Genomic DNA, 23,037 nt, shown 5'->3' with positions numbered 1-23,037 from the left:
GCTGCCTCTCCTGCCCACAGGGGAAGAGGATGGGCTCGGTCCTGATGTGACTGGTGTGCTGGGGTGGGTTGGTGTTGGTGGGGGCTCCCCTTTTCTGAAAAGTAGGGGAGGAGGGATGGGGGAAGAAGGAGGGAGGAGGCTATGACCGGGATGTAAAGTGAATAAATAAATTAATTAAAAATTATAATTGAAAAAAAGAAATAAAAGTGTCTGGGGGAAAAGGGCACTAAAGGATGGGAGATGAAGGGAATGGGTGAGAAAAGGGAGAGGAAGGGAAGATGAAGAGATGGAAAGAGTACTCCAAATAATGGATATACGAGAAAAAAGATTTAAAAAATCATCGCTGCCTCTAACTAGTATACAACTCTTGTCGCCATCGTGGCTCATAGGAGAGGCTACAAGAAACAGCTACAGGATCTGAGTCAAGCCCTGGGTAACTAGTATGAGTGAATTTCTACATATGAGGCCATAGGGTCCATCCCCAGTCCAGCATGGATGGCCAAAGAATAAAGTCCTTTCATATTGAACGACTATCTCCTGCAGCTCAGGATGTCCTTGGACTCTCTACATAGCCACCCAGGATGACCCTGGACTTCTACCTTCTGAGCGCTGGGATTACAGGTGTATGTGCATACAGCTATGCATATCTGTAGCTACACCCCATTTACCAGATTCTGGGGAATCAGTGAGGTTCAGGCCTTGTGCGTGCAAGAATCTACCAGTCAAGGTCCAGCTACAGCCCCTTTCACTGTCAAGGAATCTCAAGTTAATGGTTTTCTTTTTCTAGCCTACCAGTTTCTTTTCTTTTTCTTTCTTTCTTTCTTTCTTTCTTTCTTTCTTTCTTTCTTTCTTTCTTTCTTTCTTTCTTTCTTTCTTTCTTTTTTTTTTTTTTTTGAGACAGGGGTTTCTCTGTGTAGCCCTGGCTGTCCTGGACTTACTTTGTAGACCAGGCTGGCCTCAACCTCACAGAGATCCTCCCCACGTGCAGGTATAACAGGGTCTCAGGTCCTAGGCTGACTCAACTCAGGTTGCTGCGGGTGAACTGGAGCTCCTGATCCTGTGGCTCCACTCCTCAGTGCTGGAACTGGGTGAGAAGTGGGATTAGAGGCATGTACTGCCGAACCCAGCCTTTTAAGCACTTTTGACTCAAGCAAAATCTTAGAATCACAAGATTTAGATCTGGAAGCAATCCGAGTGACAGCATGCACGTACTTCTTTAGGAACAGGGTCCTTCCTGCTTTGCAGCTTAGGCTAACCACAAACTCAGGATTCTCCTGCTTCAACTTCTAGAGTTCTAGGATGACAGGCACAAGCCACCATACCTGGTTTTGGGTTTGCCTGCTTTTGAATTGTAAAGCTAAACACACTGAGCCCTAAGGAGTTTAAAGTAAACTTTAAGCTAGGTACCATGAGCCCAAGAAGGCAAGTTTATGGGGGATCAGGGAACAAGCGGGTGGAGGGAAAGAGGGAAGGACAGAAGGAGACTCAGAGGGACAGAGGCATGGGGGAGGACAGCCTGTGTGCTTTCTTAGTCATTGTCATAGAAAAAAAAAAGGAACCTACTTGACCTTTCCCCCAAATCAGAAAAAAGTCCAGTTGTCCCTTTCCTTTCTTGAAGTCTCTCCCTCGGGAGAGCGGGGCTCTCCCTGCTGCTAAAAGCATCACTTTGTGCCTTTAGATCAAGGTCAGGGAAACATCACCAATCCGCGCTGATGCCAGGTGCAAAGGGAAGGTGAAGGAGAGTGACAGGACGAAAGACGAAATTCTCACCAAATCAGAACGCTGAGCTGAAGAACAACTGCATTCAGCTTTCTTTTTCCCTCATAGTGCCAGAGACTGAGTGAACCCAGAGCCTCAGGAACGCTACATCCCAGCCCTGCATTACAGTTCCGCAGGGAAAAAATGAGGAGGATGCCACTGGGTGACCTACTGCCACTCATACCCATTTCTTGGAAGGAGTGTTCAGGATTTTGTCTCCTTGACTGTCTAGCCCAGTACCAAACAGCCCCACACCTGGGCTATCATTAACATTAGTCGGACAGGAGGGAGCACAGGAAACAGGCAGCTGTTAGAGATGCTCTATGCTCCTGTGCCAGCCCAGTACTATTCTGTTCTGGGCAACAAGGAAAGGGAAGGTTGGATTCTGTAAACACAGCAGTGGCAGCTAACCCTAACGTAAGTGGCAGAGGAGAAGTGGAAGGCTCTGAGCACAGCTTGTGTGTTTTCCCCAATTACTGCAGTAAGTGCCGACGGAATTTTGCATGCATGGGTGGGGCAGGGGATGGGCGCTGCAAGGAAAGGAGAAAACAGAGGCTCAGGGGGACTCTTGGAGTGAGGCCGGGGCAGAGCCCCAGCACCTCACTGAGTATTGGCTGTTGCATGTGGGAAGGATGGCCAAGGAGGACCTCGCAGCTGGCTCCCATTACTGTGGGGGTGGAGGGACTGCCAAGCTCCCACAGCTGGGACCAATTGTACAGGAGTGGGGGAGGGAAGAGAATGCCCCAGTGGAAAGGTGGCTGGGCGTGGCAGGGCCCGGGGATGGGCGCAGGTGAGAGATGTCAGGCCGCAGGAGGTTTAGTACTGGGAGGTGCTTCCCAAGGGCTAAAGCACTGTTCTGGAATGTGCTGGGCTTGTGTTTGCGTTAACATCTGGAGGAGATGTTTCAGTTGTGGGTGCTTGCTTTCCAGAATTATACACCCAGGAACAGCTCAGATGGTTATTCAGTTCGTACCCCACTGGCATCCAGAACAAGGCATCTCCTTCACTTCCAAGAACAGGAGGCAAAACTCGGGTTGTCCCAGGGGAGCGTGTGTCGCCACGCCAAGAGGGACCGCCATGTTTCCCTGACTGCATGTTTAACTCTCAAGTAACATGTTGCCCAGTTTGAAAGCCAAGGTCTTTTAAACTAGCCCTCAAGGTCTGCTTCTGCTGTCTGTGTGACTTTAGGAAGAGCCCTTCACTACCCCAGATCTCCCCCTCTTCCCCATAAAGATGTGAGCTAGTCTAGATGAGCCTGTGCCCAATCCAGCTTCCCCACCCACAAACTCCAAATCTGTGCAAGACGGCACATCCAGGGGCTAGAAATGGGAGCTTCCTCCTGGGACCACAAAAGGAGGCAAGGATGTCAAGTCTTCTTAGTGCTCCTGGATCAAGGAACAGTGGTGACATCTCACTCCAAGACAGGGTTTCTCCATGTAGTCTTGGTTGTCCTGGACTCACTCTGTAGATCAGGCTGGCCTCGAACTCAGAGATCCACCTGCCTCTGCCTCCTGAACGCTGGGATCAAAGGCATGCATCACCACAGCCGCCACCACCACCCGGCTGAGGACCTACGATAGAGTCCTGGTATCTGTGAGCCTCTCAGCTACTGAAGGAGACCCGACAGAAGCAGCATGAGCTGGGTGGGCACTGACTCCAAGGGAAGAGATGGACCACGCTAGCCAAGGATGCTCAGTGATGGGCTAGAGGACAACACATTTATGCATGGCTTTGCTAGCCTCTAGACTGTGCTCTGATGACAATGCTTCTGGTGTTCACATTACAAGCCAAGGACCCTCCTCCTTGTGAGACAGGGTGGCCTTGAACTATGTACTGACCGCCCCATGCTCCTGCTTTTGTCTCCTGAGTACTGGGTTACAGGTGTAGACCCCCATTCCTGGTTTTATTAGGTGCTGGGGATTGGGACAGTGCTCAGTGCATGCTAGCCCAGCACTCTACCAGCCAAGCTTCAGCCAGCTAGTTTGCATTTTCCTAACTGCTTTTCAGTGCTGGGAACCGAAGGTCTAGAATCTCACAAATGCCAGCAAGTACTCTGCCAGCGTGCTCTTTCCTAGCCCATGGCTTTATAAAGTACTACCATGCTATTAAAACGCTTTCTTTCCAGAGAGCTTTGCTAAATTAAATGTATTTATCTTAGACTCTTGCCAGCTACGTTGAGGACCTACTGGACCCTCAAAGTGCAGGAGTTTGAATGCTAGAGTACTGAGGTGGTGACTGCCACCACCACTTTCAGACAGGCCTTGGACAAACTCATCTGAGATAGCAAGAGCTGCGGAGCGTAGCCGGTTCTAGAAGACATACAGGACCTCACCGAAGCTGATGGAAACCGCATCAAAACAAACCAAAAGGGACAAACAAACACGTGAGCTTACTCGTGTAGTTTCCCATGTGTGAAACCCAAGGTTCAAAGAGCATTTGTCAATTTTGGTCACCTCATCCTACTCCTCGTTAGCTGGTAGGGGAACCTTCAGCTTATGACTTCTACTATAAAAAGATCTACTTTGCCATCTGAAACCGTTAGAAACCCTTGCTTATGTGCAGCCCTGGTCTGCAGGTTTAGCTGAAGCTTGTTAGTGCTGACACTAGTAAATAAGAAAGGAAATAAGACAGGGGTATCGGGAAATATTTATCTGGTTGTTATGGAGACAGAGCAAGCCATCACAACAGCATTTTTTGCTTTCATCTGTCAAGCTTGAGCTTGACAGAGCCTTTAGAGACACTCAATGTCCACCCTAAAGATGAAACAGAGCAAAAATGTTGTTTTAAATTTGATAGGTTTTTGGCTTAACTTAAAACCATTCTGTAACTCAGAGCATTTGCCACCAGCTCCCAGCAAGCTTTTCTCTCGGTGCTGAGACTCCGCAGCAAAGGTAACTAAATGCACTGCATGTGGGCGGACAGTGCTGAGGGGGGCTAAGGCCCACCACGGATGTCGCAGGGCCACTCCCTGGCTTTGCGGGCTCTCGTGTTCTCCTGTTCTGCTCTGTGGCCTCGCTGAGCCTGGGGCACAGAAGGAAAGAGGGTTTGGAGGGTCCCGTCTATTCCTGGCTGAACAGGACTGGGATCCATGTGTGCTCAGCGGAGGGGTGCCTCAGAAGAAGGCAGCAGCTGGGACTTAAGCTAATGATTTTTTTCTCAGACTCTTCCAGCTCAAGAAGTTCACAGCCAGCCAGCTCCCCAGGCCCTTGTTTGTTAAGGCCTGGACAGAGAATCTTCAGTTCCCTATGGCTACTACCCCATAAATCAAACAGAAATGAATGGATCCTTCCACCAGGACTATGAATCAGAGACTCTCATGGGACACAGTGCCAGGACGCTTGGAGGTGCCTGGCCCATGGAGTGTGATCACTTCAGATCTGAGAGGAACGTGGAGGACTCCCAGTCACACCTACTCACTGGGGCCCCCGTTGGAAGGCCACTGAGAGAATGAAGGTTCTAGACTTACAAACACTTAGCTTTCCTAGCCACACATGAACGGAAAGGAATCTCACACTCTTTTGAGACAGGCTCTCACTACGCTGACGTGACTAGCCCAGAACTCAGAAGCCTTCTCCCTCGGCCTCCTCACGTTGGGAATCACAGGCAGCCTGCGCCACCACACTCACAAAGGACCTGAATGGCCTCGTTGACAGACTTCCCTGCATTCTGGGGATACACAGTGCCCGAGTCTGTCTTGTCGACTCCTACCAGCACACTGCAGCTCCTAGCTCCCGCCGGACGGTCTCCACTGTTAGGCAGCTCTCCTAGCCTGGCTTCACGTGTCCTAAGTTATGTCTGCCTCTAAGGGGCCTGACCCAGCACCTACGTGACGTGGCAGTCCAATCCCTATGGCTGTGTTCATTCTTCTTGTTTTTCAATTGCATCATGGGTGTGCCCTAACGCCTGTGGAGGCCAGAAGTACCTGAAGTAGCCAGGTAAGGGGTTCCCTGTTAAACAGTGACAGACGGTTGTGAGTCACCAAGTGGGTGCTGGGAGTCTTCCTCTGGAAGAGCCAGTGCTCTTAACCACTGAGCCACCTTTCCAGCCCCTGTGTTCACTGTTCTTTCATTCTTTATTGTTTTCGAAACAGGCTCTCACATAGCCCAGGTGAGCCTCAAACTCCCTATGCAGCTGGGAATCAACTTCAACTTCCAATTCTCTGGCCAACACCTCCTAAGTCAGCGATTGCAGGTGTGCGCGGCCGCTGCCAGTTCACAGTGTTGGGAACTGAGCCCAGGGCTCTTGGTGTGCTAGGAAAACTCTCTGCCAACTGAGCTACCCGCTCTAGGTCCCTGTCCATCACTCCAGGTAGGTTTTCTTCTCTTCCTATAAGTCATGATTTCTATCAGCCATTTAAAATGGGGCAAGAGAGAAGACACTGAGCCATGTCTGCCCATACGGAAAAGAAGCCACTGAAGCTAGAAAGCCACAGTCTCCAGGGCTCAGTCATCCCCTGCTCCCTACAAATGTGGAGACCCAGCATTAAGGGCCGAGTGTTCGGGGTCCTTCCTGCTCTGGGAAAACTTCCCAGTGTGATCTGAGAGGGATGTGCATGTATGGAAACCACAGAGGGCCTAAAATGCAGTTGTGATGGGATGCTGTAGCTCAGCTGACAGGTACTTGCTTAGCTTGCAAGACGCCCTGGGTTCCATTCCACACAAACTAGGCATGCTTGTAATTCCAGCAGCTGGGAGCTAGAGGTGGAAGGATCGGAAGTTCAAGGTTATCCTCAGCTGCACAGAGTGTGTGAGGTCAGCATAGGACCCATGAAGCAGTGTCTCAAAAATAAATAATAAAAATACAATTAAGGCACTTTACACACATATGCGTATATGCACAATAATTACTATAAAGCCAGGCTCTGGCCCTAAGGAGAGTATAAAAATTAGCCATATTCCTGCTGCCTTCTCCTCCCCTGCTGCAAAGAGAATATGCTGGGCGATGTGTACCCTCTGAGAACTGCCTACAGGAGCCACAGAGGGCGACTGAAGTGTCCCTTCCCTGCCATATGCTGTTCAAAGAGACCACACCCCCAAAAGCAGAATGTCAGGCCCCACAGAAGGTGAGGTGAGGAGAAAAACACCAAGGCCCTCCTGGAGAACTCTGGAGGGCCCTGAGCAGAGCCCATTTAGGCATGTGGGTGTCTGTTGAAGGGGGATATCCAACCTCCCCACTCAGGAATCTGCCCAGGGGAGAGGTGGCTTGTGCCCTTTTCTAGATACTCTGGCAGAACTTCTCCCCAGCTTTTCTAAAAGCCCGAGTCCGTGCTGCCCCTTAGTCACTGTCTCCCTATCCCTGTCTTTTCTTTCAGCGTACTGACTAGAAAATTCAGTCAGTATGGTGCTTGGTTGGCCTGCTCAGCTCTGGCTGCACTCCTGACCTTAGGTATTTTCTCCAGCTTGGCCTGCCCTGGTCTAACATCTTTACCCGGAGGAGGTCCCTTAGGAGGTCCCCAACTCCACTCCTGGCAGGTGCTCGGTTTATTTAGCTGGTTTCCAATTCTTGCCAAGGCCTTTCTGAAATCCATCTTTTCTTCCTCCCCCAAATCCAGCCCTGAGAATCCAAGTGAATGGAGGCTTTGGGGGAAGGGAGGGGGTGGGCCTTCCAGAACATGGAGATAGTTACCACAGAGCCGATGAAATCTGATCCTGGTCACTAAAGAGTTATTACTCATCTTCAGCCTCCAGGGCCCCAACGTTGAGAACTCTGTCTGAATTCCCCAGTGCCCAGGAGCTTGGAGAGCTGCCCAGCTCCGAGCACCAGCTGCAGGCTGAAGACAGGGCCTGCTTCCTGAGCTGACAGAAGTGCACAGGGAACACAATAATGGTGACATTTAAAAGTGAATAGAGAGCTCAGACATGAGGTGGGGGCTCTTGCGGAATAGCCAGATGGCAACTGTCCAAAAGGAGCATCATAAAGGCACCAGATGGCTGCAGTGGAGGCCAGGGCTGGAAGCTACCACACCCCCACACTGATGAATTCCACGCTGAAACATGCTGTCCTTTCCATTCTTCTGTCCCCTTTCTTCTTCCCCGCTTTTGTTCCCTGAAGCTCAGTGTCGCATCTCCTCTCCCAACCACAGACAGTTCTGGCAAGTCTTCCACTGGACTTCTCACGTGGCCTCCACTATTTTGGCTACTTGGTGGCCCTCTTCTTGCACTTTCGTGGAGTGGTGGTGATCGCACATGTTCCCAGGTCTCAAAAGCTCCAGGTCAGTGTTTTGGAGAAAAAGAACGGCTTACATACACTCACTGTGTGAGCGCGTGCATGTGTGCGAGTGGGCATGCACACATGCAGGGAACTCAGAGAACAGCTTTGCAGGAGCTAGTTCCGTCCTTGCACCATGTGGGCCCTGGGGATTGAACTCAGGTTGTCTAGCTTGGTGGCAGGCTCCTTTGTCTGCTGAGCCCCTCAGTAGTTTTATTTTGAGACAAGGTCTTACTATGTGGCCCATGTTGCCCTGAACTCACAGAGATCTGCTGGCCTCTGCCTCCACAGTGCTGGGATTAAAGGCCTGAAATGGCAAAGATGCAAGGGCTGTTTTCTCTGCTAGAAGTTCAGGATCAATCCAGATTTTTTTTTGTTGCTATTTAAACATTTTTTAAAAAGATTTATTTATTTATACATTAGTCTGTCTGCATGTGACTGCAAGCCAGAAGAGGGCATGTGTTCTCATTATAGATGGTTGTGAGCCACCATGTGGCTATTGGGAATTGAAACTCAGGACCTTTGGAAGAACAGCCAGTGCTCCTAACCTCTGAGCCATCTCTCCAGCCCACAATACTGGGTTTTTGAATAAGAGAATCTGTTCACTGGGATATGGATGGCATCCAAGGGGCAGGTGTGTGTGTGTGATTTGTCTGGTTTAGTTTAATAACAAACAGGAAAGCAATGTCTTGGATAAGTCTGTACTCTGCCACCACTCTTGTGGTCTTTCCCCGAGCTGTCCCTTGCCTTCTCTCTCTGCTCATCTCTTCCTGACCAATTTCAGTCTCCACTCCAGTAAGGGAGCTGCCTCACGCTTCCCAACAGTGCCATGTTCAGCCTCTCCTGACCCCTTGCCTTCGTACAGACACCTCCTACAGCAAGCTCCTCATCTTAGCACTAGGCAGTCTGTCCCACTCTGGAGATGAATGCCTTCTGGCATCTCCTGACTTCGCTGATGTAACAAGCCCTCCCAACATGGCGCCCTGGTCTGCTTACTTTCTGGTTCCCCCAATGGAATGAGAACTCTGGAGGACAGGTGTACACAGCTTTCACCTCAGTTTCCTTCACATACAAGAGAGTTCCTAGCTCACAGGGAAACACGTGGAAAAGCAGGCCAAATGCCACACAGGCACATGCAGCACACAGCCCTACCTCCCTTTACACCATGACCGAGCCTCACCGGCCTCTCAGGAAGCCAGTCTCTACAACCTTGAGAGACTAAGGCCCAGCACCACTTACTCATATTACAGGGAAGCCGCAGGGCTTGTGTACCTGAGTTTGTCTGCGATGAAGATGACCCTCCTTTCCAGAAGCAGCGAGGCAAAAACACTAACCAAGTGCCGGACGCTGAGGGAGGAGAACAGAGACTCAAAGTCCACGTGCTCCAGCCGGGAGTCCATCGGGCGGCACAGTTCAATCACCTGCCAGGGAACAGTGGCAGCCATGAAGGTGGGCTTACACAGCAGGCCTCCCTGGGGGCTCTGGGAGCCTTTGCAGAGGTGACCCACTAGCATGGGAAAGGGAAAGAAAAAGGAGGAAAACAAGAGGGAGTGGGGAAGAGGTACACTGTAGAAGCAAGCACCTCACACTCAGTTGAGGGCAGTTTGGACAAAGGAGACAAGGAAAATGGACAGTAGAGTCCATGGCCCTTGGCCATATTAGGAGGCTCCTCCTGGAAGAGTATCTGGACAGCGCTTGGATGGTTAAAGCTGAAAACGGACCTAGCCTCAGAATCCTAGAGAAAATCCTGTCTCCCGGAGGCCTGTTTCTGCCCCCTGGAGGCCTGTTTCTGCTGGAAGAAAACCCCAGGCCTATGCTTGTAGCCCAGGCTGGCTTCAAAATTTTATGTAGTTTAGGCTCGTCTTGAACTTTCTATTTATTTGCTCATTCTCATGTCTGTGTGTGGTGTGTGTGTGAGCACAGGTAAACATGTGCCAAGGCACATACGTGTATGGAGGTCAGAGGGCAACCTTCAGGAGTCATTTCTCCCTTTCCACCACAGGTTCCAGAGATCAAACTCAAGTCACTGGCGTGAGCAGCTGCTGCCTAAAGAAATACACTTTATGTGCATGAATGTGTTGCATGCACATATGTGCACCATGTGAAAGCAATGAGTGCCCACAGCAGCCTCTGGAGCTAGAGTTACGGATGGCTGCGAACCACCATGTGCGTGCTGGGAATCGAACCTGGGTCCTCTGGAAGAGCAGCCAGTGCACCTAACGACTGACCCATCTCTCCAGCCCCACAGAGTTCTTGATTCTTCTGCCTCCATCTTCCACAAGGCCGGGATCACAGGGTGTGCGTCACTGTGCCTAGCAGTTCCAATTACGTCCATGTGTTTCCCTAGTCTTAAAGCTTTCTGTGTTTATCGTCTTGTCCCTTATTTGCCAGTGAGATCCTGGATTTATCTCAAGCTGCCTGTGTGAGTTTCCAAGTTTCTCCACGAAGAGTAGACTTCAGCACAGCGACATGAGTGGAGACGAGCAGCCACTGAGTCCTCTCGCCACCCTGGGCCTCCTCCTAACCTCCAGCTACAATCCCACGGCCTACTACACCTGAATGGGTCCCCAACAACTGCTCAGTGCTGGAAAACTGGGCTGATCTGCTATGTCCCTGATGCGTTCGCCTCCTCTGTGTCTAGGAGGAACTGGTTTACAGCAGAGATCCAAGGCTGGAAGAGACTAGCATTCTGAGGTTTATATATATGATGTGAAAAAGAAAGACGAAAACAACTTCCTCATCAGGTCCCAGAGTCTGACCAACTTAAATGGTGGGCTTTGAAGCCTAGGGTAAATATTAAGAACATTCCAAGTTACAAGGTTACACTGCAATGCAGACCCAAAATGTGAACAGTACGACTGAAGACGGATTATGGGCAGCAAAAAGAAGCCAAGGATGCACAGTGCCTGTCTCCAGAAAAAGCCCACGCTGAACAGCATGGCTCTTGGGGGTTGCTCCCTCGAGCAGAGCCTGGGCTGGACAGACTAGACTGAGAGTGCTGTGACGAGGAGAGATAAAGGGTGCACATCATGGAACTGGATGCCCCGCTGAAAGACGCAGCCTCTTCAGCCACAGGGACTTGCCTGGCCAGACCACCTCTTGCTTACCTCAGTCCCCGAGCCTGGCAGGAAGGTCTTGACAGTGATAGTTTTGCCCAGGGCTGGGAAAGGGGCTTCCATGACACTCCTCATGAGGGGCTGCACCAGAGCAGGGGAGATTTCTCTTCTCTTTTCCACCTCGTCCAAGATCTATGAGAGTAAGAAAAGCAGCCAGCTCTTCTGAAGTCAGGAGGCCAAGGTGTGCGCAGATCTGATACGGTGGGCCTGCCACAGTGACTCAAAAATTAGGGGGTAGAAGGGGAGTTCATGAGGAGCTAATGGCAGCCGATGGCTTCGGGGGAAAGGAAAGTTAGTTTTCCTTAAGGGCGTGGCTGGCCCTGTATGCTGACCACATTCTAGGCATGGCTCCATACTCATGAGCATGTGTGTGTATCGTATATATTCTATATGCACGCATGTAATATATGGATTATATCTATGACACAAACTGAACATAGCAGTTACTAAAACCCACCCGTCCTTCCTCCCCTCCTCTACTCCCTTCTCTGTGTCTCTCTCTCCTTCAGGACACCAGTCCTGAAGTGAACAGGAGTGAACCACCATGACCACACCCTTCATTAACTCTTATTTTTTGAACTGATGATGAGAGAAAACCAATAAAAAGTGGGGAGAGAGCAAAGCGAAATAATATTAAAAGCAGCAGGAGACTGCTTCCTGGGTCCCTCTGGGCTTGCCCTGCTCTCCCACCCTCTCTCTGGGCAAGTTCTCACCTTTGAAAAGAGGCTGAAGCATCCCAGGCGGCTCACGATGCAATAAACTTCAGGGAGCCGCTTCCCTTTGCCTCCAGGCTTTTTGGGAGAAAAACAAGAGGACATCTGAGTGTAGTGTCAGGGAAGGAGAGTTCGCCATCATGTGCCAGCTGCGGAACACCTAGCAAGGTGGCCATTTTACCACTCAGAGTTCTGTTAGAATACAATACGCATTTTTTGCTTTTAAAAATACTTGTTATGTTTACTGATTTATTTATGTGGGTGTGTATATGCATGCCACAAAGTCAGGCGATACCTTGCTGGTCAGTTCTTTCTTTCCAAAAGTTGGACACCCTGGGAATGGGTGGATGGCTGTGAGTCACCAAGTGCATTCTGGGAACCATATTGAGGTTCTTTGCAAAAAGCAGCCAGGGCTCTAAGCCCCCAAGACAGCTCTCCAGCCCCAGTTTCTGACCCTTCCTTCCTTCCTTTCTTCCTTTTTTGTTTTTTTGAGACAGGGATTCGCTGGGTTTAACATCCACAGCTGTCAGGGACTCTCTCTGCTATGTAGACCAGGCCTGGAACTCACAGAGCTCTGCCTGCCCCTGCCTCTGCCTCTGCTTCCTGAGTGCTGGGATTAAAGGCATGCGCCACCACACCTGGGGATGAAGTGTGCTCTTACTGATGGCAACAGACATCACTTCTACCTAAGAAAACCCACTGAGTCTCTAATCTCTCTCTCTCTTCCTTTCTCCCTCTGTCTGTGCTGTGATTTGAGACAGGCTGGCTCTGAACTCAGGAGCCTCCTGCTCAACTTTTTTGGGACTGGGATTGCAGCTGCACATTACCAGGGCTAGCCTTTTCTATGTTCTTAATTCCCTGGTTAACCTGCCACCACCTGCTCCTTCTCCGGCAGAGGTGACATCTGAGTCTCAAGGGGCTGGCTCTCTGAGAAGCGCTGGCTGAGCAAAAGGCAGAGTACTAACCAGAAGTCTCCGGCAGTAACCAAACCGCCTGCTCCCATCTTCTCCAGTTAAGACAAACGAGAATGTTTCACTGTGGTTGTGGAAACACAAACAGGTTACAAAATACGACAAACCCAAAGGCTCACCCCGACTGGAGCAGTGACGTGGCAGTAAGCAAGAGGGCTGAGGGGGAAAGGTGGGAGTCAATGCTCCTTGCTCTGACTGCCCATCTCTTCTTGAGACTCAGGCCAGCCAAGTGAATGTCAAGGAGGCAGAGTGAAAATGTCCTGAGAGGAAACGAGGCTTTCTACCCTGAGCTGTCCCATAGTTCTTTTACCGGAGCTATCCTAGGGTAGATACAGCTATTCCCTACTCTGACTGCAGGGATGGAAGAGGGATAGCTGTTCCTCTCGAGCGGAAGGTGAGGATGGGACTCAGGAGGGAAGAGCCAAGGAGAGACCAGGTCTGGGCCTTGCTCAGGACTGGCTGTGGTGTGGTTCTCTGACAGGAATGTTCTTACACAGCTACCTTGAGGCCATCGGAATGCTTCCGGAGCCCTGTGTGGGCAAGGATGGAGGACTAGCCACTTCCCTAACTTTTCCCAAACTAGGATAATATCGGGGAGGCTCCTCAAACAGACCTCCAGACTGTGTGGAGGCTTCATAAACGCCCATGTAGAAGGTACCTTTTGTCTCAGGGAAGTTTTAAAAAGCCCACAGGGGAAGTCTCGAGGCTAACTCCCGAGTTACAGGTTCTGCTACCTGTGACCTCCAAATTGACTCCATCCAACTCTCAAACTTCTGATGTGGGGTGAGAGTGTCAGAAGCTCTTACCTGGTAAACTCCTGGACAGGAGCCCAGTCCTTGGCATCAGGGAAGCAGAACTGGGGAATAGCCTTCAGTTGGTCCTCAGCCTCTCTCATGAACTTGAACGACTTTTCTAACTGCAGAGAGAAAGACGGGAGAGGGTCACAGCCTGAACCCCAAGAAGGGTTCAGCAACTTCCCGAGCAAGGGTCTGAAGCCTGTCTGTGGGCTGTCCTCCCCGATACAGCCCAACTGTAGTCTGAGAGGGCAATCAGGAGACAGATGACCACATGCTTCAGAGAACTGGTATTCCAGAACACAGGCTTCTGGTCAGTAAGGGGAAGTCTCCACGGCAGCCCCTTCCAACGGAGGCTTGTGGATCTGAGAGGCAGTGCTGCATGTCAGCCCTTCCGACCTCCTGTACCGTGGTGATAACTCAGTGACTACGGAGAGCACGATCACAGTGCACAGAGAAAGCACCTCGCCCCACGGCCTCACTGAGAGTGGAACCGAAACAGAGCCTGGCCATCAGGAGGCCCACCCTCTCTTTGCAACAGAAAGAAACATGCCCAGTGATATAGTGGCTTGCCCTGGTCACACAGTGAGTTTAGCGCGGGGGAGGGGGAATGACCATGATGGCTGGTCTCTCTGCCTCCAGCACTCAGGACAGAATCCCAGGCAGTACAAAGGGAAGGATGAGGATGAATCGAAGTCTGACTTAGAAATTATCTTTGATGTCATGATGACAGGGCGCAGTAGTGTACATATGTAATCTCGGCCACTTAGGTACATAGTGAGTTCAAGGCTGACCTGGCTCCAGGAGACTACTTAAAAACAAACAAAAAAGAAAGTAACGAGTTTGCTTATTTTGTGTATGAAATCAACAGGACTCTGTTTTCATTTTATAGGTGGTTTTTTGTTTTGTTTTTATCCTTATTATTTATTTATTTACTTTTATGTATAGGTTTGTGCACCTGGGCGAGTTTATGAGGTGGTGTTGGAGGCCAGAGGGCTTTGGCGCCTACGGAGCTGGAGTTACAGACAGTTGTGAGCTACCTGTGGGTGCTAGAACTGGATGAAGGGCATCTAGAAGAGTGGCAGGCACTCTTAACCACTGAGCCATCTCTACAAACCCTTGTTCTGCTTTCCTGAGACAGGGTCTCAGCATGCAGTTCAGGCTGGCTTCAAACTCACAAAGATTCTCCTGCCTTAGTCCTGAGTGCTAGGGTTAGAGCAACCACACCTGGCTTAATGGAGTATGGTTAGTGCGGAAATTCGGACTGCCAATCTTGAGTAAGGGGACCTTTGGAAAGTGGGATAAAACCCATTTTTTAAAAGCTTATAAAAGTCTGGGCATGGTGGTGCACACCTTTAACCCCAGCACTTGAGAGGCAGAGGTACAGAGATCTCTGTGGGTTCAAGGCCAGCCTGGTCTATGTGGTGAGTTCCAGGTCATCCAGGGTGAAATAAGAGGGCCATTCTCAACAGGTGTGCATGCACCCGTGCACACATGCACTGCCAAGAATCCCCCTAAACAACATTATCACAAATCTACAGAAATGGGGCCAGGCCTAGGCTGTATAGAAGACTCTATCTCAGAACAAAACAAGGGTGTTCAGAATAAACCAGAATGAACAAAATAAAACAAAATTACAGCCAGGTGTGGTGGTGCATGCCTCTGATCTCAGCGCTTGGGAGGCAGAGGCAGGTGGATCTCTGTGAGTTTGAGGACAGCCTGGTTTACAAAGACAGTTCCAGGACAGCCTGGGATACACAGAAAAACCCTGTCTCCAAACAAACAGCAACAAAAACAAACCTAAATTAGAAGTATCAGGAGCAAAATACATTTCCAACAGAGAAAGACCAGTTAAACAAACAAGGATTCCCTAAATACTGGGACATTAGAGAACTTAAAAAAAATGCTTCAGAATTTGTATTACATGTTTAAAAATAATATGCTTACAAGGCTGTGCGTGTAACATGATACAAAACCATATCTATGATTGCAGAATAGCAATAGAGGAAATACTGTATGAGGAAAGACTGGAGGCCAAAACACGTGCTAACGGACACAGCTCCACAAGCCTTGGAGAGCTTGTGGAGGTCACGGGTGACTTTTTTCTGTATGTCTTTCTGAATTAGCTCCATTTCCCACAGTGACATAACTATCCCCTGAAAAAGGGTTTCAGTGGGAGTCTGAGTCCCAGGGCTCCAGGCTGCCAACTGCAAGCATTCAGCAGCTGTGATGATTCAGTAATTAATTCATGACTTAATGCCTGTGTTCCTGGAACCCCAAGTAAGCGTTACCACGTGTACAGCAATGTGCTGGACCTCACGGGCGATAGGGTGACAAGGCAGTTGTGGATGCCTCGGTGCCTACTGGGGCTCTCAACTGGGCTGAGTATGTTTCACATAGATGCACTGAATAGCAACCCCAAGTCCAGACACCCATGCAGCGTGGTTTTCAGGAGAGTGTTCCTTAAAGGAGTGGCAACTGGAGGCAGAGGACCGGGTGTCTACATGGAGGGCGTGTGCCCCTGTGCTTACTTCTACTTGCACCACTGTTCTAATCTTCAAGGACCACTGTGCCAGCCCACTGTGATGAAAGAAGGCTGGATAGGAAAGGACACAGCAGGCAGATAGGCAGGGTCCAGGCCTTGGCAGGCTCTTGCCTGAGGTGATTGCCACAGATGGCCAGCATGAACCGAGATGAGCTCCATCCCCTCCCTTTTCTCTGCAGCCCTGGTCTGTATGAGGACTGTCAATCCCCCCTCATGACAGCTCTTGTGCGTACACATACTCTTTCAGCGTACTTCTGGTTTACCTTCCTAAAGGGCAGGAAACCCATCTTATTTATGTTTATAATCACCTGGGCCAAGCAAAAAATAACTAGAATATTTAAATATAAAATCTGGTTGGGAGCTGGAAAGATGGCTCAGCGGTTAAGAGCACTTCCAAAGGACCTGAGTTCAATTCCTGGCAACCACATGGTAGCTCACAAACATCTAAGATGAGATCTGGTGCCCTCTTCTGGCGAGCAGTGTACATGCAGGCAGAGTACTGCATACTAAATAAATAAATAAATAAATAAATAAATAAATGCGAACTAAAGATTAAAAAAACATCTGGTTGGACTGAATTAGAATACAGCAGACTCCTTAATACAGATGTAAAAACCCAAGAGTACCTTTGGAATCATAGACCATATCATTGTAGACATTACAAAGTGCCCTTTATTTAGGTGTCATGATATTATCAGTGGCACAAGCCACAATATAGTAGGAGCCCCTCCCACTTACAGAAACAGTGTGCATTCAAAGACATTTAGCTCAGACATAAATGTGATACCGAGACAGACTGGGAAGGGAGCTTGGCTGGATAAGGAGCCTGGGAATGACAGAGATGACAAGATGTTAGATGTTAAGAGCTGTGCTGTGACCACAGGAAGTAGAAAGGTTTTGTTTTGTTGTTTGTTTTGAAACAGGGTCTCATGTATCCCAGGCCTGCCTTGAACTCACTGTGGCCTTGAAGATGACCTTGAACTTCTGATCCATTTTCTCTACCTCACAAGTGCTAAGATTACAAGTATGCGCCACCTTGCCCAATTTACGTGGGATTGGATATCAAATTCAGGGTTTCCTGCAACACTAGCATGCTAACAACTAAGCTATGGCCCTAGACCCTGGAAGTTTTGTTGTTGTTTATTTGTTCTGTTTTCTCTGTATAGCTCCTGAAATTTACTCTGTAGACCAGACTGGTCTCAAACTCAGAATGCTGGGATTAAAGGCATGAGCCACCATTTCCCAGCTTTTGTTTTGTTTTATCTTGTTTTGTTTTGAGGCAGGGTCTCACTATGTAGCCCTGACTGTCCTAGAACTCTCTATGTAGACCAGGCTGGCCTCAAACACACAAAGATCCACCTGCCTGTGCCTCCACATCCTAAGTGCTGGGCTTAAAAACAAGGTAGGGCCACAGCTGGGAGTATTTTTTCCTGCCTTTTTTTGGTCCGGTTTTTCGTCCTTTAATCTGTCCTCCTTGAGCCGGTCATGTTCTCCTGTACTAGTTTTTTCATGTGGTAGACACTCCTTGGGGTTCACTTAGAAGGGTCTAGACCCTAAATCTTCGCCAGACTCCACCCCTCCTGGAATCCCAGCGGATGGCTAGAATGTGGTAGTCCTCAGACAGCCCGCAGGGACCTGCCTCCCCTACCTTCAGAGGAAACTGCTGGGTGAGCTCTGGCACATAGGCAGCCCCTGCCTGCTTCCTGTGCAGAGACACCACCACGAAGTACTCGAAGAGCTGCCTCTCCTGGTACTCAATGAGATCCCGGTCAAGTGATGAGTACCGAGGAGCCTGCTTCAGGCGCGACTTCACATTGACCAGGCGCCGGCTGTGAGCTGCAGAGACAAAGGAGCCACAGGCCTGCCATGACTCATATGCCAATGGAGACTTGCTCAGTGCTCAACAGATTATGTAATTCCCAGCTTCAGTACGTTTTCTAATTCCCCGAGTCTTTCCACATTTTGCAGATTAGTAGAGAACTCTTTCTTTGGGCCTCTTGCCAAACTCGTGGGAGGGGCATCATTTACTTACAGGTCTGGCAGCCAATCAGAGCACAGGACCAGGACTGGCCAGGGCTTTGCTGCTAACCTTGAGTCGGAGCTCCACAAGGTTTCGCCTCCAGCTATCTTTGGGGTGGGGACCTGTACCTTTCCCCTTACTCACTTCCATAGCAGGGAGCTTTTAGAGCTGAGAGCTTTGTAAACATCCCGCGTGACACAACAACAGAGACCCAGCTAGCTACTCCCTCCCAGCTCTGTGGGAATGGATTCGCTTGTTCTGGAGGTGGCCCAGGCAGTAGGTGGTGTCAGAGGTCAAAGAAGCGGACCGGGCTTGTCATCTCTGTCAGCACCCAGGGTTGCCCTCTCTGTTCTCTCATGGGGTCTGAGAAATGTCAGAAAAATTCACTAAATCTTGGACCTGGATTACTGAACGTCAGGCCTACAGGGAACAATTCTTTCACCAACTTCATCTGGCAATCAAGGAACCAGCAGCTCTGCCTGCAGTTCCTACAGTGACTATCCAATGAGGTGCCTGGCATTGTCAGAGGATGGGGAGCAGTATCGTCACATCCCCATCTCTGCCTGGCCTGGCCTCTGCTCACACCTGACACACCTTGCCTGGCAGGACTGAGCACGCTGTGTCTGTCCCTCAGCAGTGGGAAGAATTCTACAGTTTCCCGTCAACTCACCCCCCCTGCTCGCCTCACCTTTCAGCTTCTCCTCGGTGTCGCTGTCAGACTCACTGTTCTCATCTGTCACTGGACCAAAAGAACAGGAAGGAAGAGGCAGATGTGAGTTCCATTGCAGGAAACAGACCCCAAACTTCTAGGTGAGAGGAGGTGGTTTGTCAACTATATAAATATGTCAAATTCAGCTTGACTACCAAACCATTTTGACTCTGGCTAGGATGGTCCTTTGCCAGACTATATATAGCAAGAGGCAGGAGCCCTCTGTTGCAGCTGAGCCCGGAAGGTTGCTGCCAGAGTCAGGTGACAGGCAGCCCTCGGCTTACGTAATGGTAGACAAGGCAGAGGAACACAGGGCACGTGCCACTGAGCTGGCTCCTGGCCCTCTGTCCCAGAGAGAAGGGCAGACAAGAAGCAGCCACTTGCTTCCTCCGAGGTGAGACAACGAGAAACAGAAGACACGTTCTCTAGGAAGGACATCTTCAAATTCTAGTGAGGAGGATAGCCCAGCAGGGTGGGCCAGAGAGGCGTCTACCTTTTCCTGAGTTGCTCTCCGTGGACTGGGATAGCCTCTTCACCCGTTTCTTTCCTCTCCGGGCCTCATAAATGGCATTGATCCGCAATACCAGCTGCCGGACACCAGAAGAAAAGCAGCGTTAACCACCCTCCCTGTGTGGATGGCTGTCCAGGTTGACGAAGATCAGGGAAACGGGGAGGGACACACTTGCTGCTGCCTCACCCGTCTTCCCGTCATTCTTGAGCAGCCAGGTTCTAAACACTCCTGTACCCAGCTGAGACGCTGGGGAGGGGGGTGTCCTTGGCTCACAGTGCCACTCAGCCCCGATGATACTCCAACACTGTGTTGTCACTGTGGCTTAGGAAAGAGCTATTTACTCCCAAAACAAAACAAGAGAAGGAAAAGACAGAAAACGTAATTCCCAGGCACGGCCACTTTGGTGGGAGCCATTCCAAAGAATGCCTGACCAGCCCCCAGTGGATGGAAATAACAGCAGCTTCGGGGTCCTACTCCTGTCTGTGCAAAGGGAGGCTCTCAGAGAAACCTTGCTCCCAACCTCACTGGTCCCCGACTTACACAGTGGCACACGTGAGGCGTGGAAGTGGGCCGGAATGCTCTGAAATGTGACATGTCCCAGGCCTTAAGCCCACCCATTATGGAGCCCCTGCTTCAGGCCACAGCATCTTCCGTGCCATGTGGGCTGTCGCTGCTTATGACAGCCTTATGTGGGAACAGATCTGCTACAAATGTAGAGGCCTCTCTTGCCGCTGGCCAAACAAGATTTGGTGTTTCTTGTGTGTCTCCTTCCTCTGAGCTACCGAGGGGCTTCAAACATTGTGCTGATCACTGGGGCTTGCCAAAGATGTCACATGTGCCTCCGAGTCCCATACCAAAATTAGTTCATCTTTTTTGGGGGGTTGCTAAGGGATACACCCAGAGTATTGAGTACTGCGCACACTAGGTGGTACCCTACCACTGAGCTTGGCACTACTTTATTTGGGGGGGGCAACACAGAACTCACTATAGCTACATAGTAGCTGTCCTTGAATTCACTGGGTTCTCCTGCCTCAGCCTCCTCCTGAGTGTTTGGATTACAGACATGAGCAGCTATACCTAGCTAAATACTCAATCTTTATTTTTGCTATACTTTAGTCTTCTGGCCCCCTCTACATCTGGGTACTAGTGGGCCATTTCTTTGGCCTCTCTGGACCTGATATCCAGAGAGTTAGTTCAAGTCTCTTGCCTTTAACTTTCTAGGTGATGAAGATTTTAGTTGTGCTCAGACGTCCTTCACCTCCAGTTGCGTTCCTCTGAGGACTCACTCAACAGGCACCATTACTGAACTGCACCTTCAGCAGGGCCCCTGAGGCCACGCCCAATGGTTGTTTTTTTTTTTTTCCCCACAAGGGTAGCCTCCAAGTTAACCTGGGGTTAACTCATGCACAGCTGTGGCAAATCAAATAGCACAGAAGTGTGGAGTTGAGCTAGAGAGGTGCTCAGCCATCAAGAGCATTGGCTACCCTTGCAGAGAACCCATGTTCAATTCTCAGCACCCACTTGGCGGCTCACAACCAGCTGTACCTTCAGTTGTAGGGGCTCTAATGCTCTCTTCTGGCCTCTGGAGACATGAACGAGACACACATTACATATAGGCAAAGCACCCACACACAAAATAACAAATAATTGAATGTTTAAATGAGGTTGAATTTTTTTTATGGTTTTGGAATAAGAGCCGCATAGGTCCTGGTGTGTGTGTGTGTGTGTGTGTGTGTGTGTGGTGTGTAGTGTGTATGAAAGAGAGAGAGTGTGTCTGTGGGAGTATGTATGTGCATGTGTGAAAGTGTATGTGTGTATCTCAAAGTGCCTGTGTGAGAGAGAGAGACTGTTAAGTCTCTACCTATTCTTCCTATCTTGGACCAACTCTCTTGAATGGATCACTAGCTCTTGTTCATAAGCCAGCCAGCCAGGCACTGAGTAACTTAGCATAAAAGAACAAAGTTGTAGAGTGCTTCCCTAGCAAGTGTGAAACTCCTCTCTCTCTCTCTCTGTCACACACACTTACAGGAAAAGCCTGGAATCATAATGTCAGGTAAGGAGCAGGTGGGGAGAGGAGCAGCTTAAGCGGAGGCCACAGGACTAGAACAACAGCTGAGAAGACAACCCTCATATCCTAGTCCGCTGGCTTCACTGAGTCCACCTGTCCCACGGTGACAAAGGAAGCGGAGGACCTCATATCTCCCCTCCTCAACTCCTCTACAGAGAAGTGGGGGCGCATCCTGGACCTCAAAATCCGAAGACTATATTACCCTGGGGATCTTTTTCTTCTTTTTGCCATTCTGCAGGTCTCCAAGGTTGAAGAAAGTATCATCCGGGCTGCTAGGTGTAGAGGGAGGGCTGGTTCTCAGTGGGGACCCAGCTCCATCCCGACTCAGCTTCCTAGTGTCCAGCAGTTTGAAGTTTCTTCTCTCTGAATTTTGCCGGGAAAATGCAGATTTGGACAAGGACTGCTGCATGAGAAAGGAGACAGGTGCGTAAGTCCAAACGAAGAGGCCGGGGCCGAGGTGGGATACCTCAGTGCAGAGACACAGAACTGAGTGGGCTGGGCTGGGTCCCCAGGGTACATGGGGTTTGCTACTGCTAAGCATGCTGTGCTACCATCAGGTTGTGGAAAATTTATGGGACGAAGGATATAAATCTAGTCCAACCTCTTTTCAAATACGGGGAAAGACACCTGCGTCCACTCTTTGGCTGTACAGTTGAGGCTTGACAAAAAGACGCATGTCCTGGCAACTGCAGCACTAAACTGGCTGTGGCCCTGGGGTCTGCCTTGCCAGAGCCTGCTCTGCACAAAGCATCACCCCTCTGGACAACAGTGCCTTTTTTTTTTTTTTTTAAGTATTGGGGTTTGAGTCAAGGGCCTTATACAGACAGACACACTAGTATTGAGCTGGAGCCCCAAGCCAGGATTTTATTTCAGAAACAAAGTTTCTTTCAAATCAAAAAGCAAACCACAAACCTCTTCAAACGTCTACAGCTCAGCAGTGGAGGTAGCTCAGATTTGCCTGGCACCTGCAGGTGCCAGGTGTGATCTCCAGTGCCTCCAAAATAAAAACGAACTTTACTCCTTGGCATGGTGTTGCACAGCTGTAGTTCTAGCACTTAGGAGCACCAGATGTGCAAGCTTTTTCCCAGCTGCACAGCAAGCCTGAGGCTAGTCTGGGATGCATAAGATGCTCTGCCTCAAAAAGAAAAAATAGGAAGGAAGGAAGGAGGGAGAGAGGGAGGGAAGAAGGGAGGGAGGAAAAAAAGAAGGAAGGAAGGAAAGAAGGAAGAAAAAGAAAGAAATTTACAGTTCATAACACAGAGGATGATTGATTTTTCCTGATAAATACTACAGGTTGACAAACACAAGCCCCACTCACACAGACAAAAACCAAACCAAACCAAACCAAACCAAAACAAAAAACAGATAAAAGATAAGAACTTTCACAACTTGGGAGTGTAATGACTCCCAGATCCATGAAGGAACCTTAACTTTCTCCAGAAAGAAAAAAGAATGCAAACTGTACCAAGGAAACATTTCTCATTGAAAAACAAGTAAAACTATTTGCTAGTAGGTAGGTGACAGTGTGAGGAAAAGTAACCTCCATACACCAGTGCTGGGCGTCGAAACCAGCAAAGTACACGGAGGGCACGCTAGGCATGCCTGCAAAATGACAACGCGCATGC

General features: G+C 49.7%; 1 protein-coding gene across 5 annotated transcripts in view; it reads right to left on the bottom strand.

The window, feature by feature from the left end:
- Window positions 1–23,037, bottom strand: part of Dennd2a (DENN domain containing 2A) — an 89,057-nt gene that overhangs the window by 10,126 nt on the left and 55,894 nt on the right. For 3 of the 5 annotated variants that reach the window (XR_009590739.1, XM_021632121.2, XM_021632122.2), the window contains 9 exons: window positions 21,615–21,815; window positions 19,327–19,420; window positions 18,813–18,863; window positions 17,753–17,940; window positions 13,572–13,681; window positions 12,760–12,829; window positions 11,795–11,872; window positions 11,073–11,213; window positions 9,238–9,386 (listed from right to left, as the gene is read on the bottom strand). Coding sequence is in view for 4 of the 5 variants with exons in the window: in XM_021632121.2 (XP_021487796.1) it covers window positions 9,238–9,386; window positions 11,073–11,213; window positions 11,795–11,872; window positions 12,760–12,829; window positions 13,572–13,681; window positions 17,753–17,940; window positions 18,813–18,863; window positions 19,327–19,420; window positions 21,615–21,815 (1,082 nt within the window). In the remaining variant the exon portion in view is untranslated. Of the gene's footprint in view, window positions 1–9,237; window positions 9,387–11,072; window positions 11,214–11,794; window positions 11,873–12,759; window positions 12,830–13,571; window positions 13,682–17,752; window positions 17,941–18,812; window positions 18,864–19,326; window positions 19,421–19,530; window positions 21,567–21,614; window positions 21,816–23,037 lie in introns of those variants that run through there. The other 2 variants (XM_060380149.1, XM_060380150.1) reach the window with 2 other exon arrangements.

This window comes from Meriones unguiculatus, chromosome 3 (assembly GCF_030254825.1).
Source record: "Meriones unguiculatus strain TT.TT164.6M chromosome 3, Bangor_MerUng_6.1, whole genome shotgun sequence".
Taxonomy (NCBI): domain Eukaryota; kingdom Metazoa; phylum Chordata; class Mammalia; order Rodentia; family Muridae; genus Meriones; species Meriones unguiculatus.
The sequence above is the reverse complement of the archived record's forward strand: the minus strand, read 5'-3'. Positions and strand labels throughout refer to the sequence as shown.